The sequence below is a fragment of the Meles meles genome, chromosome 5, assembly GCF_922984935.1.
Source record: "Meles meles chromosome 5, mMelMel3.1 paternal haplotype, whole genome shotgun sequence".
Classification (NCBI taxonomy): Eukaryota; Metazoa; Chordata; class Mammalia; order Carnivora; family Mustelidae; genus Meles; species Meles meles.
The window spans coordinates 54,839,197-54,856,514 of NC_060070.1; the positions used below are offsets into that span (position 1 = coordinate 54,839,197).

At 48.5% G+C, this 17,318-nt stretch overlaps 1 protein-coding gene and 1 pseudogene across 2 annotated transcripts in view; both read left to right on the forward strand.

Moving 5' to 3' along the window:
* The first annotated feature begins 1,923 nt into the window (after nucleotides 1-1,923).
* Nucleotides 1,924-15,712, forward strand: LOC123942141 (annotated as a pseudogene).
* The window catches only part of LRP11 (LDL receptor related protein 11), a 47,316-nt gene continuing 45,690 nt past the window's right edge, over nucleotides 15,693-17,318 (forward strand). For both annotated transcript variants that reach the window (XM_046006827.1, XM_046006828.1), the window contains exon 1: nucleotides 15,693-16,442. In XM_046006827.1, the coding sequence (XP_045862783.1) occupies nucleotides 15,830-16,442 (613 nt within the window). In that variant the 5' untranslated portion in view covers nucleotides 15,693-15,829. The remainder of the gene's footprint in view (nucleotides 16,443-17,318) is intronic.

Genomic DNA, 17,318 nt, shown 5'->3' on the forward strand with positions numbered 1-17,318 from the left:
TCAGAAAAGCCCTAGCGTCAGACTCCCAAGGTATCACCAAATGGGTATGATTTGCATTTTAAATAACCAGCAGAATGCCAGGCACACAGTGAAAAAGCTAAATATGGGAGGGACCGATGGTATTTTGCATTGTTATCCTCCAAAATTCTTGTTGAAATCCTCAACATAAAGGTATTAGGTGAGTCATTCAGAAGTAATTAGGATAGGAGGCTGCCTCTCACTGCTGGCTATAAAAAGACAAGGAAGTGCTTGCTGTCTCCTGCTGCAGCCGCCAGGTTGAAGACACAGGAGAAAACTGCCCTCTGCAAGCTAGGAAGGGGTCCTCACTGGACAGAGGATCTGTTGGTGTTTTGATCTTGAACTCCCCAGCCTTAGGAACTATAAGAAATAGGCCCTTGCTTTCTAAGCTGCCTGACATGTGCAATTCTGTTATAGCAGCCTGAGCTGGCTAAGATGGTTGGATGGAATGAGAGGGGACAGCTGTAAAGTGAGGGGGGAACAGGCTGAAAAACATTAAGTCTTCAGAGGCACTTTCAAGAGAAAAATGACATGAGAAATGTCACAGTGACACCAAGGCTTTGTTCCTGGACTGATTTGCACAGCTCAAAAACCAGGACCCCAAGACTTTCTCTAATAATAAACTACTTGGCTTTTCTTGGATCCACAAGTCCTGGCTCCAACAGGATTGTTGGACTTAAGATTGTCAACCTGTCTTTGATGATAGACCAGGTGCCATGTGTCTCCTGCTACTTTGATTAACCTGTGTGCACTTGGTAAGTGCGAATCTCAATCAGTTATGAGGGAAGAGATCCAGTAGACAAAGAAGGGGGTGGGAAAGGGGAGAGGGAGGAAATGTGGGAAGAGAGAGGAGGAAATGGGAAGATCAGGGAGGGAAGAAGAGGCGGTGTGGGAAGACAAGTTGGTGGCAGCATGGGAGAGTGGGGGAGGGGGAAGGAACTCCCTTCACTGCCAATGGTCCCACTTACACCAGAAGCAGTTTTGAGGAGAGTGGAGAGGGATTTTTTCAAGTGAACTTTGTTTTGTAATGTTTTCTCTCTTTTCTTAAATGAGTAATCTTAATTTGAACACGTACAAAACTCTCCCTCAGCACTCCTTGCTTTTGTCAGATTCCTGCAGGACTATCAACTGTCTTGGTATGACAACATCGGGTAGTGCCCCACACCCACTTCCTGCAGTGTGCTATCCAAAGGTGCCCCTTGTCAGGAAGGTTGCCAGTATCTTATACTGCAAGTTTTCTTTTGTTATTGCCACCGCTGGTACAAGCCCAGAAGACAGTGGACCGTGAGTGTCCTGGGATCTGGGACCTGACTGGGGAGAGGGAAGACAGGAGAAAAGGGCTTCCCCACATTTCAGGCAAGTGCCAACCTGTCCATGTGCTCTGAAGGACCGGAACCCCAGGCTAAGGCACTCTCCTTGTATGGTGCTCCCATGGGGCAGCTCTCCCTCTCCTGCCAGTTCCCACCTTCTATTCCAGGAAGCCTTTCCTGATTACCCCCAGAGTCATCATGAGTTTGGCATGTATCCTACAGTGTCTTTTTTTTTTTTTTTTTTCTCCTTTCTGTTTAAAGTCCTGTCTGGTCAGTTAGATTTTAAGTCCCAGGAAGACAGACAGTCTTGTAATTTTTCTACCTAAGAACTTGACAGATGTCATTAAAAGTATTTGTCAGGTGTATCCTCCTGGTAAAAGTATGTGTCCCTGAGGGTCTATGGCAGGTAACATCATAGTACTTTCCTAAAGCTCAGACAGTAAAAGGTGGGGACTAAGGATGCAGAAGTGGAGGGGGCTGGGATGAAGACCCCCCCCTTCCCTCGCTCTGCAGGAAGCCTTTCAGAGGGAATCTTGTGGCCCCAACTGCCTTTTTCTTTCACAGATGCTCACTCTCTCTGCCTTGACCTGTCAAATCTCAATCTAGACCTGGACACCTCTGGTATGAAGTGCAGGGTTCAGTGAATAAAAAGCCATTCCTTCAGTATGACAGTGACAACAGCAAGGTCAGACCTTTGGGTCTCTTGGGGGAGAAGGTAAATGCCACCAAAGCATGGACAGAACTGATCCAGATGCTGGGAGAGGTGGGGCAAGAGCTTAGGATGATCCTGCCTGACATAAAACTGGAGAACAGCATGACCAGGGATAAGTGGGGGGGGGGGGGGGAGCTGGGGAGAGGGAGGCAGTCAGCAAGAGAGGGAAGGAGCATGTGCAGGGAAGGGGCTTCTGTACAAGAACTCAACATTGGCTCCACCTTGGAGACACGCGGGACCTCGCGGGAAATCGTGGAGCTAAGAGTCCAAGCTGATGACTTTGTGTGTGGATTGCAGATCCTCCCACCTGGACAACCAGCTGTGCTGTCAGCATGAAGCAGAACGGTGCCCCACTGCATCCTGGGCTTCAACATCAATGGACAGGCGGCCCTCCTCTTTGACACGATGAACGTGACCTGGACAGTCATGAGCCCTGGAGCCAGAGGCATCAAGGAGGAGTGGGAGGACAAGGGACTGGCTGACTCTTTCAGGAGAATCTCCACGAAAGACTGCAATCACTGGCTCGGGGAATTCTTAGAACACTGGGAGAAAGCGCTGGAACCCCCAGGTAAATGAGCAGATGAGGAGGTTGCTCTCTTTAAAGGTCAAGTGCCTTCCTTCCCTGTGTGGATAAGAGTATGCAATTGATTTGACGGATGAGTCCAACTAGCTGAGTTCTTGGTGGACTGGAGAGGCAGTGACCACCATAGGCCCTCCCATTGTGCTCCTTTCCATTCCCCTCCCTCCATGCAGGGGTCCCCTTCCCCGCTAACCAATGATCCAGTCACCCTGAACTGCTAGGTGATCCCTGAGTCTACAACCTACATTGTGCTTCCAGCCTTCTCTTCTTCCTCTGTTTTACTTATCCTTTAACCAGCACTAAAGTCATGTCTGAGGAAGCCCTTTCCACCTCCCCCAGACAGAATGAAGCACCCCCAGTTCAGAATGAAGCACCACCCTCAAAAGCTCTGCCCACAGTGAACATGTCACACTCTATGATAATCAGATGGACATCAGCTGTCTCCCTCAGTAGAAATATAAGCTCCATGAGGACAGGGCACAGCCCCCCATTCCTCCTTAGACCCCAGGATCTGATAGAGTGGCTGCCGCATCATGAATCAATGAATTTGGGGGTGACATGGACTGCCTGGGGCAAGTAGGAGCTCAGGAAGGTATTTTTTTTATTGAAATATAATTAACATACAGAATATATTAATTTCACATGTATAATGTAATGATTCAACAATTTTATACATTACTCAGTGCTCATCAGGATAAGTGGATTCTTAAGCCCCTTTACCTGGCAAGGATCCCCTCTGGCGATCATCAGGAAGGTATTTTTTTAGGTTGAACAGGACTTTTACTTTTTGTTTATTTTAGCACCATCAATAAATGTCTCAGAACCCACATCTTCATCCATCTGGGAAACTCCAAGGTTGTTTTAGTAATCTTCATCAGCTCAGGCTGGAACTTCTTTGACATTTCTATGAAATAAAGTAAGTGTGCAGCAGGCTGCCTCTGGCTGTGGGAGAGGACAAAGTCTAGTGAAGACTTGGGAGAGGTGCGCCATGGGTCTCACCCAAGACCTCGTCCACTGATCCGTCTCTACACAGAAATGATGCCCTTTCTTAGTGTTGAGCCCCACACCCCATGCTAGAGCTGGGGTGACTCTGATGTGGAGAGGGTGGAGGCTGGTCCAGGCTGCACAATAGTGCAGGGAGGGGAGGGGCAAGCCAATGTCTGCTCCTAAAGGGGGGCGGGGTCTCAAATCCACCTCCTGGGTGGGGTATTGTCTTGTTGCACTCTATCCTAGGATTCCTCCAGGTTTTTGATGAAAAAATTGTTTGCTCTCTGAGGATAGCATGATGTATCCAACAATCTTTGTTACGTCATAACAGTTGTTCCATAATCAGAGGTTTCTTCTCTGGACTATGACATAGTTAAATGTGGGAGGCCATGATAAGGCTTGAGATGAGGACCAAACCAGGCCCTGACTTGTGTCTCCTTTAAAGTCCGAATAGCCAACAAAAGGCTTATTAGGATGGAAAAGTTGAGTTGCACTGAGAAAGGGTCTGTGCTCTGTGTTGTGCACTGGCCTACGTGACTTCCCACACGTTTACTAGTGAGACGAGAGCTGTTTGGGTGGGGTCCTAAATTCTTAACTGGTCCTTGCTGTTCCAGCACAGCTCAAAGAACACTCTCAGGTTTGTTGTTACTTCTTTGTAATTATTATCTGAAGACAAAGACCACTGGCCTTGGAAGATCTGCATTTAGACCTTGAGAAGTAGTTAATGGGGAAGTTTGGAGGGTTTCATGCATATGTAACATTGTAATTAGCTAATGATGGACACTTCTTTGTAATTATTTCTGTTGGTTATATAATGCCTCGCTGCCCTGAATAAACTCGGCACTGTTGGACATCCTCCTCAGTGTCCCTCCTGTCCCCATCACTTTGTCTCTTTAACTTCTTTTCACCATCCTCATACCCTCACGTTTCCTGGTCGATTTGTCGCGCGCCGACCGCGGCAGTTAAAGCGTTAGACCAACCATTGCTGGCAAAAACTGACATTAATGACGATCTGGCTGCCAATCCAATACACAGTCTTCTACCACAGGTGGGCTTACTGAGAAGCTAATGAGTCTTCAGCCTCAGAACCCTTCCTTTAGGGGTGCCAGGGTGGCTCACTCGTTAAGAGTCTGCCTTCGGCTGTGGTCATGATCCCAGGGCCTTGCGACCGAGCCCCACATCAGGCTCCCTGCTCGGTGGAGAGCCTGCTTCTCCCTCTCCCATTCCACCCTCCCCCCTCCCCCCAGCTTGTGTTCTCTCTCTCACTCTTTCTGTCAAATAAATAAAATCTCAAAAAAAAGAACCCTTCCTTTACTCTGCCTCCTCCTCCCATGGCCCTTGAATGGGCCCTGCAATGTGCTGACTTGGTCATTTTGAAAAATTGGTAAAAGTAAGCTATTTGCTCACGATCATTTAGGCCTGTTGGTTTTACTCTGATGCTCTTTCCATCAGATGTCCCCCCATGTCAGGTGGACCTGGAGAGGCTGCTGGCATTTTTTTTTTTAATTCAGCTGAGAGGAAAATGAGCTAGGGATACATTTATTTTGGTTTAGTGAGAAATGTTTATGTGTTCACACACACTTCCTTGTGCGGATAAATTATTGCTGTGTGGAAACCACAGGTCTGCCCTGCCAACTGACTGGATGTTGTAACACAAAGGTACAAGGCCACATGGCAAAGTGACATGGGGAATTAACTTATCTGTTTACATACTAATATGCTTAGTTGCAAGGATAAATCATAATGTGATATATTTACAAATGAAACACTATGTAGAAATCAATAAGGAGTACACTGCTACACAAAACATGAATGATTCCCATAGATAGGAAATTCAGAGGACAATGTCAGACACAGAAGAATATATACTCTGTGTTTCCATTTATGTAAATTTCAAAATCGACAAAACTGATCCTCGGTAATAGAAGTCAGAATAGCAGACCCTGATTGGGAAATGATCTATAACTTGACCTGACAGGTGATTATACAGACGCAGTTCACCTTTAATAAGACATCAAGCTGGCCATTAAAAGATTTATACACTTTACTGTACGAGAATATTACATTTCAACAAAAAAAAAGTCTTTAAGAATTTTAAGTAGATATTTCAGTCTTCATTAATGTCTTGACAAGCGGGTAGTTTTCTTGTCAGGAATATCCTCGATGGTAAATGAAATTATAAATACATTATACATTTTTTCTGAATAGAACCAGATATATATACAGTGAAAAACAAGAGACACAGATGAACAGAGAGAACTATTACATGCCAGACAGCGTCAGAGCCCACTGACTAGTCCCCTACCTATATTACTGCTCTAGCCTTCCAAATTTATTTCTTTTTCCCATTGCCATCATCATCCTCATAATGTCCTCCCCAGGGTCACCCAGACCTCACAAACTGAAGTGTAGCAATTTGGAAAAATTGGCAGCTCTGGGGTTAAAGTCACAGTTCCTGGGGCTCTCTTTGGAGTCCGAAGTTAAGATTCCTTTTTTTTTTTTTAAGATTTTATTTATTTATTTGAGAGAGAGAGAGAGTATGTGTGTGTGTGATGGGGTGGAGGGGGCATGGGAGCAGAGGGAGGGGCAGACAGAGAAGCAAACTCCGCACTGAGCAGGGAGCCGGACATGGGCTCAATCCCAGGACCCTGGGATCATGACCCAAGCCAAAGGCAGACGCTTGACCGACGGAGCCACCCAGGCCCTTCCAAGGTAAGATTTTGATGACAAAAAGAACCCGCTCCATCTATGACTTAACAAGGAGCAATGTTACTGCTGTCGGAAATGATTCAACTCTTTGAGCTGTTCAGAAGAATACTAATGTTCAGTCTTCTCTTTTTTTTTAAGAATTTTTTTAAAGATTTTATTTATTTATTTGACAGAGATCACAACTAGGCAGAGAGTGGGGGGTGGGGAGCAGGCTTGAGTCAAAGGCAGAGGCTTAACCCACTGAGCCAACCAGGCACCCCAAGTCTTCTCTGTTTTGCATGGGCCCTGAAGTGAAAGGTAAGCTTACTGCATAACAGCATCCAAACATGCTGGAGTCAGACAAGGGCCACTGTCCAGGAAGGGTCCATGCTGTGAGTGGTACAGTAGAAGCCAGAACCCAGGGCATGTATGTACCAAGACTTGGAGCATGGTGGGCCCAGCTGCTCTCTTCCCAGGGTAGGGGACGCCATGCACAGAGTTGCAGGCCCCCAGGTCTGCCTTTAGCCCCCCCCCCACACACAGTGGAATGTGTGCCCGAGGAAGACTTACCTGTCTCAGCCCAGCTGGCCGGAGTTTAGGCAACATGCCCAGCCATGAAGGCGAGCGGTGAACAGGGAGGAAGGCAGACGACCAATTTTAGAAATTAGGGCTCAACAGCAAGGGCTTAAAGGAAGCTGGGCCTCCATGGACACTTGGGGTTTTGAACTCAGCCAGCTTGTTTCTGGCTTTGTGAGCCTGCTGTTGAAGGGCTGCAGGCTGGACAGGGACAGAGCAGGATTCAGCTGGGGAATGTCGCCCAAGCTGAGCTGAGGGGAGGTGGGAGGCAGGGCAGGCCCAGGAAAGCAAGTGTTAGAAAAAAGGAGGGAAAATGTATCCTCCTCTGTTTCCTCCACCTTTGGGCAGAGCCTCCCTGCTCACCAGTCCCCTTCGTTTCTGGGAATGCAGCCTCTATAGGTCTTGCCATCAGAGGGAAGATCAGCACCTGAGTAAAAAGAGAGCTTTGTGTGCCGCTGACATAATGCATTCCTACTTTGCTGTCTTTGGCATTTCTTGACATTACTTTTGCTGATGAGACAGAAGAGAGAGGAGATTAGCCAAAACTAAATGATGAGGAAAAGAGCTGGTGGGAATTTCTTTTTCCTTTTTAGTTGGAAGACGGTTCCAGTGCCAGGATGCAAAGCTCTGCACTCTGCACTCTGGAGTGCAGAGCCCCCCCCCCCACCCCAGTGTCTGACAGTAGCTGCTGCTCCTGTTCTTTCATTCCCATTGTGGCCCCAAAGTGTCAAGAGATTCAGAGAGACTTTGATACTGCATGACTGTCCCAACATCTCTTCACACTCATCAACCATTTCAAGGAGTAGTGAATTTCAGGATGAAAAGTTCTCCCTAATATTCCTTCCCAGGTAAGCCTCTTTCTGCTAGTGGTTCACCCTGGACATAGGCGTACCTTAGTGGACTGTAGGACCACGCTGTAAGGAAGGTGGCTGGACTCTGGAAAACAGTATGGAAGTTCCTCAAAAAGTTGAAAATAGAACTACCCTATGACCTAACAATTGCACTACTGGGGATTTACCCTAAAGATACAAATGTAGTGATTCGAAGGGGCATGCACCCCAATGTTTATAGCAGCAATGTCCACAATAGCCAAACTATGGAAAGAGCCCAGATGTCCATCAACAGACGAACGGATAAAGAAGATATGGTGTGTGTGTGTATCACACAGTAGAATATCACTCAGCCATCAAAAAATGAAACTGTGCCATTTGCAATGATGTGGATGGAACTAGAGGGTATTCTGCTGAGCGAAATAAGTCAATCAGAGAAAGACAATTATCATATGATCTCATTCATATGTGGAATTTAAGAAACAAAACAGAGGATCATAAGGGAATAGAGGAAAAAATAAAATGAGATGAAACCAGAGGGAGAGACAAACCATAAGAGACTTAATCATGGGGCGCCTGGGTGGCTCAGTGGTTTAAGCTGCTGCCTTCGGCTCAGGTCATGATCTCGGGGTCCTGGGATCGAGTCCCGCATCAGGCTCTCTGCTTGGCAGGGAGCCTGCTTCCTCCTCTCTCTCTCTCTCTGCCTGCCTCTCTCCCTACTTGTGATCTCTATCTGTCAAATAAATAAATAAAATCTTTTAAAAAAAAAAAAAAAGAGACTTAATCATAGGAAACAAACTGAGAGTTGCTGGTGGGGGGGGGTGTTGGTGAAGGGATGGGCAAACTGGGTGATGTAATGAGCACTAGGTATTATATAAGACTGATGAGGGGTGCCTGAATGACTCAGTCAGTTAAGCATATGCCTTCAGCTCAGGTCATGATCTCAGGGTCCTGGAATGCAGACCCACATCATGGGGGCTATTCACTCAGCAGGGAGTCTGCTTCTCCCTCTGACCCTCCCCCTTCTCGTGTTTTGTCACTCTCTCTCAAATAAATAAATAAAATCTTTAAAAAAAAAGACTGATGAATCATTGAACTCTACCTCTGAAACTAATAAAACACTATATATTAATTAATTGAATTTAAATTAAAAATGCTTAAAAAAAAAAAAAAAAGGATGGCACCAGGCAGCAAAGGAACCATCCATGTAATCAGCAGGTTGGAACTTTCAGTCCCTCATCCTGTCAGTCCTGACATCCAGGAAAAGAACACCAGTTGGAGGTTGAATCGATCACCAATGGCCAGTGGTTTAATTAATCACACCTATGTAATTGAAGCCTCCATAGAAACCCAAGAGGGTGGGGTACAGAGAACTTCTGAGTTGGTGGTACCAACACCACCAGTTGAGAGACTGGTGTTCTGGAAGAGGGTATGGAAGCTCAGTGCCCTTCCCCATACTTTGCCCTGGGCATCTCTTCCCTCTGGCTGTTTCAAAATTTTATCCACTTATAATAAACTAGTGATGTAATATGTTAAGTGAGTAAAATGTTTTTCTGAGGTCTGTGAGATGCTCTCACAAATTAATGAAAGCCATTGAAGGGATTATTGGTCAGTCAGGAGCATGGGTGACAATCTGGACTTGCATCTGACAATCTTGCTGGCATCTGAAGGATGTTGAGGCAGGGAGCCTTGTAGGATTGACCCCTTGACCTGTGGGATCTAACGCCATTTCCACCTAATCAGTGTCAGAACGGAATTAAATTGTAAGCTACCTGTCTGGAGAATTGCTTGTTGGTGCCTGGACGCCCTTTCTTCCTCCATCACTGGAATTGAGTGCAAAACCCTTTGAGTGGAACTTTGTTGCAGTAAGCCTAGCAAATGGACACGTGGAACATACAAAACTTAAAGGCACAGGCATCACTAAGGTCTCAAAAGATGATTGCAAATAACAGCCTGGAAAGTCTTGGTAGACCAGAGAAAATGGTGGCGCTGACAGGCAAGTGAACTTGTGCAAAAGGGAGGGTGAGGGAGTGAGCAATAGAGGGCTTTGCTGGTGGTTTCCCTCTGGGAGCCAGGCAGTTCCCACCCACTGTCCCTGTCCCTTCCCCATCATGCCCCCAGACCCTCCCACCCCCTCAACCCGCCCATCATCCCTTGACACCCACCGCTTCCCACCCACCTCACCACAAGTGTGGGAGGTAAGGTTATGTAATTGTTTCTATATTATAGATGAACAACCTGGGGTTTAAAGAGAGTAGGCGGCTTGCCCCAAGGCCACACAACCAGTAAGTATCGTCCTAGGTGTTCGTGAACTTGAGACTGTGCTTGCTATATTAAGCAGGTTAAGTTGCATGAGAGATGTTGTCCCAGTTTTTAAATATCTGAAGGACTGCCACTTGGCAGAAGGTACAGATTGCTCTCAGAGACCCCAGAGAATGAACTAGGTCAAGTACAAAGCGACTAGAACTGAATATAAGGAAAAACCTTTCTTTCTTTTTTTTTTAATTAATTTATTTGACAGACAGAGATCACAAGTAGGCAGAGAGGTAGGCAGAGAGAGAGGGGGAAGCCAGAGAGCCCAATGTGGGGCTTGATTCCAGGACCCTGGGATCATGACCTGAGCTGAAGGCAAAGACTTTAACCCACTGAGCCACCCAGGGGCCCCAGGAAAAACATTTCTAATGACTATAATAGAGTTTCCCGAAAATGGACTGGCTTTGCTGTGTGAAGTAGGATATTCCCACCCACATAACTCCGGGACAGTCATGACATATGCTGCATAAGGTTGTCGTAAGTCAAGAAGTCAGTGTTTGCACAGAATTCAGAACAGTTCTTGGCAGTCCCTAACACAACACTTCTTATAAGCATCTCTTCAGTCAAAATAAAAATCAAAAGTGTCCAAGCAAACACTGGGCATTGACTTAGTTAGTGAGAAGACAGCTTTCCAGGAATTTCCTCAGCTCCTTACCACTGCCTTTCTCTCACTCCCTCCTCCGTGGGGGAGGGAAGGCAGGGCCAGAAGCCATGTTTTGCTTCATGTTCTCTGCACCTCAGTCACGGAACATGGCAGGCGCGGGGGGCGGGGGGGGGGGGGGGCGACGGGACACAGGACCAAACCAGACGCAACAGAATCTCCCTCCTGGGACTCTGTTTCCGTGTCGCTGACTCAGTTTACGTGCATTCCTGGAATTGAGGTGAGGTAAACTCAGGCTTTGCACAAAGAGGGCAGAAAAGGCCAGACTGAGAGAAGCAGGAGTCGTGGGTACAGAGAGAGGTGGACATCCAAGACCGCTTGGTCGGAGAAGGGAGACCAGCTGCCCGGTTGCTCAGAGCTTTCCGACTTTGGGTCTAGGCCCTCCTTCAGGCCCAGCTGCCCATCAGCCCTACCTCTGAGTCATCTCACAGGTTTATGCACAATGGCCCTTTTACCTCTTGCCGATCTGAAGTGGGTTTCTGTTTGCCCCTCACAGAGATTTAATCAGGCCACACCTGCATCACTTGCCTGCAAGGGAGAAAATCTCCCCAAGTTAAAGGCCAAGCAAGGAGGCTCTCCGGGAAGCCATCTGGGGCTTTAAAGTTGTCATGCAGCTTCTGTTTTCACTCCGTTCCTGTCTCAGAGCTGTGTGCTTACCGTTCTCGGCTTGCCCCTCCAGACTGCTCCATGCGTCCGTCGTGTCCTCTGAGGAGTTTTTCTGTTCCATCCACCCCTTCCATAGAGCCCTGGAGCTCACCTGGCTTTCCAGCTATGCTGTTCTCACTGACTCCATGTTTCTCAATTCTGTATTAATACTCCTGGCAGAGAGTATCAGACGGGGCTCCGCTAGGCCCCCGGGGGGTGGGGGTGGGGGGGCGGGGCGGCTAGTTACTGGTTCCCTGAGCGGACAGGGGCGGGGCACCTCGGAGCTGGGGCTGCCCCTTCCAGGGAGGTGGGCAGAGTAGACTCTGAAAGTGGCGCGGGCAAGGAGGAATCATAGTATAATGACGGTCTGTTTGGCAGGTTGTATGAGATTCAGGCTTCAGGGGGAGTCACAGGCCTTCTAATCCTGGGGAATCTCTTTCATTTCTTTAGCCCTAGTTTTGTACTGTTTGACATAAGTATCCTCACATACGAATGCTTCGTTCATCGATAAGATGTTGTTAGGTTTTCAAAACAAAGATATTTTACTTCGGATAAAAATGAAAGGAGAGGGGCGCCTGGATGGCTCAATGGGTTAAAGCCTCTGCCTTCGGCTCAGGTCAGGATCTCAGGATCCTGGGATCAGGTTCTCTCTGCTCAGCAGGGAGACTGTTTCCCATCTCTCTCTGCCTGCCTCTCTGCCTATTTGTGATCTCTCTGTCAAATAAATAAAATCTTTTAAAAAAAAATGAAAGGAGAAAAACTAGAAGTTGGAGATAAATGATTTATTTGTCCTATCACAAATCATAATCAGCCTAAACCTCCCTCCTAATACACTATGCAATGAAACCTGGTTTTTCAGAGTTTTATTAAAGTGTGATTGAAGACAATAAGCTTTATCTGCTTCAAGTATACAGTCTGATGGGGGGCTTCACATACGCATGCTCCTATGAGACCATCACCACAGTCAAGCATGAACATCTATTACCGGCTAGTTCAAGTGTCCCTCCCCCTGCTCTCCCCTCCCACCCACCCCCACCCCGCCCCCCGCACCCTGGAATTACAGGTTTCTCCACTCAGGCTGCCCAGAACATTGACCATTCCCAGGCAGCTGGGAAATTGTTCCGTCTGCTTCTTTCCAGTGGTTCTTTCTCTGGCCTTGGATAATTTCCTCCATATGCATGTACTTGACCAGTATTCCGGTGAAGGCTTCGGGTGGGGGAGGGGGCTTCTGCACATCTCCAGAACTCTTTCTGTGCAATTCTCTGCCCTCTGGTACTCTGCTCTGTGGATTCTAGCCACCTGGCCTCCCCCTCCGATTTCTCAATTCCATTTTCTCTGCTCAGAGAGATTGCCAGGCTCCCTTTGGGTTCCCCTCCCAGCCCGGCAGTTTGGAATCCCTCTCTGGATGGGAAGCCAGGGCAATGAAAAGGACCCCTTCCTTAGTATCCCTTCTCCCAGGTGCTCTGCTGCCTATTATCTGATGGCCAAAGCACATTGTTTCTTTTTCTCTTTTTTTTTTCTGGATTTTTCATTTAACTTCATGGGCTAAATCCAACCCCTTTTCTCTATTATGACTGCAGCAGAAGAGACTGCTTCTTTTTTTAATGAAAAATGCTTTATAACAACCTCATTTTAAAAATTTCAACTGATATGAAGTCTTATAAAGTAAAAAAGTGCCTATCTCTCTCCACTATTCCCATTTCACATCCCAGAAATAACCAGTGTTAATGGTAAACACATTAAAGCATTTCCACTTTTCTCAAAAGGACCCTGTAGTGAAGTTAGAGAGGAGTCATCTTTAGCAGTGCTGGAGGATTGGAAATGAATGCTCCTGAGGAACACTGTCCCTCCCATTGTCCCTCATTATCTCCCCCATTGAACATGTGAGCTGCATCTCATTCTGTACTGACCTCTCTTCCACTGTCCAAAAGGCAGGAACAAGGGTTCTGTGTCCATCTTAAGATCTCTGTGAAGGCCATATGAAATCATGTACCAGAAACTGCTTGGCAAACTTTGAAATCATTACAATTATTAATTAATGCTATGTCCTATTATCATGTGTTTATTTTTAATTTTAATAATTATTTTATCACAGCTAGTGTTTAGAAGATTTGAATGCTACCTTTAGGGTCCATTTTTATCACCATGACAGTTTCTCTTTATCATAAGCCTACTGGAGCTCTCTGAGGTCTAAGGTGAAAGGAATCCTTATGCTGTCAAGGACATCATTAAGTGGCTTTAGTTGCGTGGGGTGAATATCTCAGAGGTGGAAGAAACTGTAACCCAAAGTGTGCCACTCCCTGTAGGGCTAAGAGATTAATATTTCAGCTTCAGAGTCATGCATAAACACAATCTCATGAACTCTATGAATTTTCCTTTTCATGGAATAGCAAGAATAACGGATTTTTTTCTTCTTTTGTATTTTTACCTTCTAGTTCTATCTCATTCTCTGTTCTAGATCTGAAAGCAAATATAAGCTCGAAAACCATATATATATCCAGAAACTATTTTTCTATCCAATTATTTTCTCTTTCCCTCCTAAAAACGACTGAACCATGTACAAATTACAATGTTCATGCATCCAATCAAAAAAACTTCTGAACATGCCAAAAAGCAGGAAAATATGATCATAATCAGGAGAAAAACGAATCAATAGAAACTCTGAAAAAAAGATGTAGAAGCCCCTGGCAGTCAGTTACAACTCAGGTGGTCTCCATGGGACCGGATTTTCATAAACCTTATTATGCCATTTAAAACACTACTGCTCTGGGGCCACTAGGTGGCGCAGTGGGTTGAGCCACCCACTCCAGGTTTCCCCTGAGGTCAGGATCTCCAGGTCATGTGAGCCACCTGCCTGGGCGGTGAGACCATGCTGGGCCCAGTCAGCTTGAGATTCGCCCTCCGTCTCCCTCTGCCCCTCCCCCTCGTGCTGTCTCTCGAATAAATAAACACAATCTTTAAAAACAAAATAAAACACTGCTGCTCAGTTTTGTAGCTGTGTATGGTGACAGATGTTGCAGTGATCCGTGAACAATACATACAAGTGTTGAATCCTTATGTACACCTGAAACTAACATGTTATATGTCAAGCGTATCTCCATGAAGGAAAAGGTAATCTGTTAAATTTAATTAAATAAAATACGTCTTCACTAGATCTTGCATGATCCAAGCTGAAGGCCTCTCTACATGCTATATGGAGATAGTTCATCAGGCCCTCATAATTGGATGTGTTCAGATTTCCGGTTGTGTTTGTGGACATACGACTGCCTGTGACTACTTGACTTTTATATTTTTCTTTTTCTTTTCTTTTTTATTTATTTATTATTATTATTTTTTAAAGATTTTATTTATTTACTTGACAGAGACAGATCACAAGTAGGCAGAGAGGCAGGCAGATAGAGAGAGGGAAGCAGGCTCCCTGCCGAGCAGAGAGTCCCATGCGGGACTCCATCCTAGGACTCTGAGATCATGACCTGAGCCGAAGGCAGAGGTTTTTTTTTTTCGTTTTAAGATTTTATTTATTTATTTGACAGAGAGAGATCACAAGTAGGCGGAGAAGCGGGGAGGGAGGAAACAAGTCCCCTGCTGAGCAGAGAGCGCGATGTGGGGCTCGATCCCAGGACCCTGGGATCATGACCTGAGCTGAAGGCAGAGGTTTAACTCACCAAGCCACCCAGGCGCCCCTGACTCTTACATTTTTCAGCAGCGTTGCCCGCCTTGTGCTATCCAAGTGCTTCTGGGGACCCGAACGTGACGGGGACGTTGGAGGTGAAGGACCGAAGACTGTCTGAACTGGTTCCCCAGTTCAAGTCCGTTTTCTAAACCAGACCCTGAGGTCATAAAGATCTGAGCTTCCCCAAGCAGGTCTCGCGTGCCAATAAAGCCGAGTGGGTTTAGGCACAATCCCCCGCCGAGACTCGGAGGGCCGCGGTCGCCCACGCATTCTCAGTACACACCGCGAGAAACCCACCCAACCGGTCTCCCTCGCGCGCCCTCCCAGCTTGGAGGAGCCAGTAGAGGCCGGTGGGCGGATGGGGTCAACGCAAGCCAGGGGCGGAACCGCACGCGGGACTGGCGGGGCTGGTGGGAGGCGGGGTCGGGGCCGCACCGGGGCCCGGGGAAGGGGAGCTGGGCGGGGCCTGGCGCGCCTCCGCCCCCGCCGCGGCCACTGTTCACAGCCCGGGTGCTGATCCGCGCCGAGGCTCTCTGGCCGCCTTAGAGAGCGCCCCGGGTCCGGGTAGAGAGGCGCGGGCGTCCCCGGAAGCCTCCCCAAAGCACGAGCGGCGGTGCCAGGCGGGGCCGGCTATGCCTCCCGTCGCTGCGGTTCCCGCCGGCGACCGCGCGCCCGCGGCCTCGGGGGCGCAGCCGGGCCCCGAGGAGGCCGCGCTGTGAGGCGCCGGGGCTTAGCGGCCGCCGCGCCCACACCAGACGGGCACAGCGTCCCGCGTTCGCCCGCCTTCCTCGAGCTCTGCGGCCCCTCCTAGGCCCGCTGCCTCGGCGCCGGCCGCCATGGCCTTCGCCGCCCGGGAGAGCGCGGGCGCGGGGCGCGGGCGGCCGCCGCGGCACCTGGCGCTGCGCGGGCTGCTGCTGCTCTCCCTGTGGCTGCCGAGCGTCCGCGCGTCCGGCCCGCCATCCGCGCCGCTGTCGGAGCTGCACGCGCAGCTCTCGGGAGTGGAGCAGCTGCTGGAGGAGTTCCGCCGGCAGCTGCAGCAGGAGCAGCCACAGGAGGAACTGGAGCTGGAGCTGCGCGCGGGCGGGGGGCCTCCCGAGGAGGGCTGCCCGGGCCCGGGCGGCGGCGGCTACAGCGCCATGCCGGACGCCATCATCCGCACCAAGGACTCCCTGGCCGCCGGCGCCAGCTTCCTGAGCGCGCCGGCGGCTGTGCGTGACTGGCGGCAGTGCGTGGCGGCCTGCTGCTCAGAGCCGCGCTGCTCGGTGGCCGTGGTGGAGCTGCCCCGACCCCGCGCCGCCGCGCCCGCCGCGCTCGGCTGCTACCTCTTCAACTGCACCGCCCGCGGCCGCAGCGTCTGCAAGTTCGCGCTGCACCGCGGCTACAGCAGCTACAGCCTCAGCCGCGCCCTGGACGGCCGGCGGGAAGACCTGGAAGCCTCGCCGCGCACGGGTGAGCACCCCGCGGGAGGAGGCCGGGCCCTGCTGCCCTGGCACCTGTTGGGTGGCGGTCCCCGGGAGACCACTTGGGCAGTACAGTCAAGTGAGAGATGAAGCATCCTCGTTCCAAGGGATTTTAGTTCGGGGGCATCCAGAGGAGCGGCTTTGATTCCTGTTTTATAGATGGTTTTTGAGAAACCCGGAAAGTTGGGCAGAGAGGGCACCATGGCCTGCTTCTGGAGTTTTTCTAGCCTGAGGCTAATCTGAGAGGCTTCACAGAAATTCGATTTAAAGGAAGAGAAAAGCTCTAAAGAAAAAAAAGTTTATCTTTGGCTCAGATTTTTTTGTATTAAAGATTTTATTTATTTATTTGACAAGCAGAGATCACAAGTATACAGAGAGGCAGAGAGAGAGAAGGGAAGCAGGCTTCCCACTGAGCAGATAGCCTCATGCAGGGCTCCATCCCAGGACCCTGAGATCATGACCTGAGCCAAAGGCAGAGGCTCAACCCACTGAGCCACCTAGGGGCCCCTAGGCTCTGATTTTCAATAGGCTTAGATTTTGATAAATCGTGGTTTGTGTTGAGTAATTGCAGGAGCAAAATCTAATTAGATAAAGACTGCTCGTGGCACACCCGTTTCTGAGCTTGGCTCTCAGAACTCATGATTCCATGTGCAGTGGCTTTCATCAGACAAAAATGAGAAGGGAAACTTAGTGTCAGAAATTTTGAAGTGGGTCCAACTGATTCCCATGAACTGTGGTCCCTTTTGTAAAGAGGGATAGGAAGGGATTTGATTTTAATTGAAAATAAGAAAGTTGAAGGCACGTCTCTTTTTAAAAGAGTTAATGAAGTTTTTTTCATTCTGTGGTTTTACTTCAGGCAGATGCT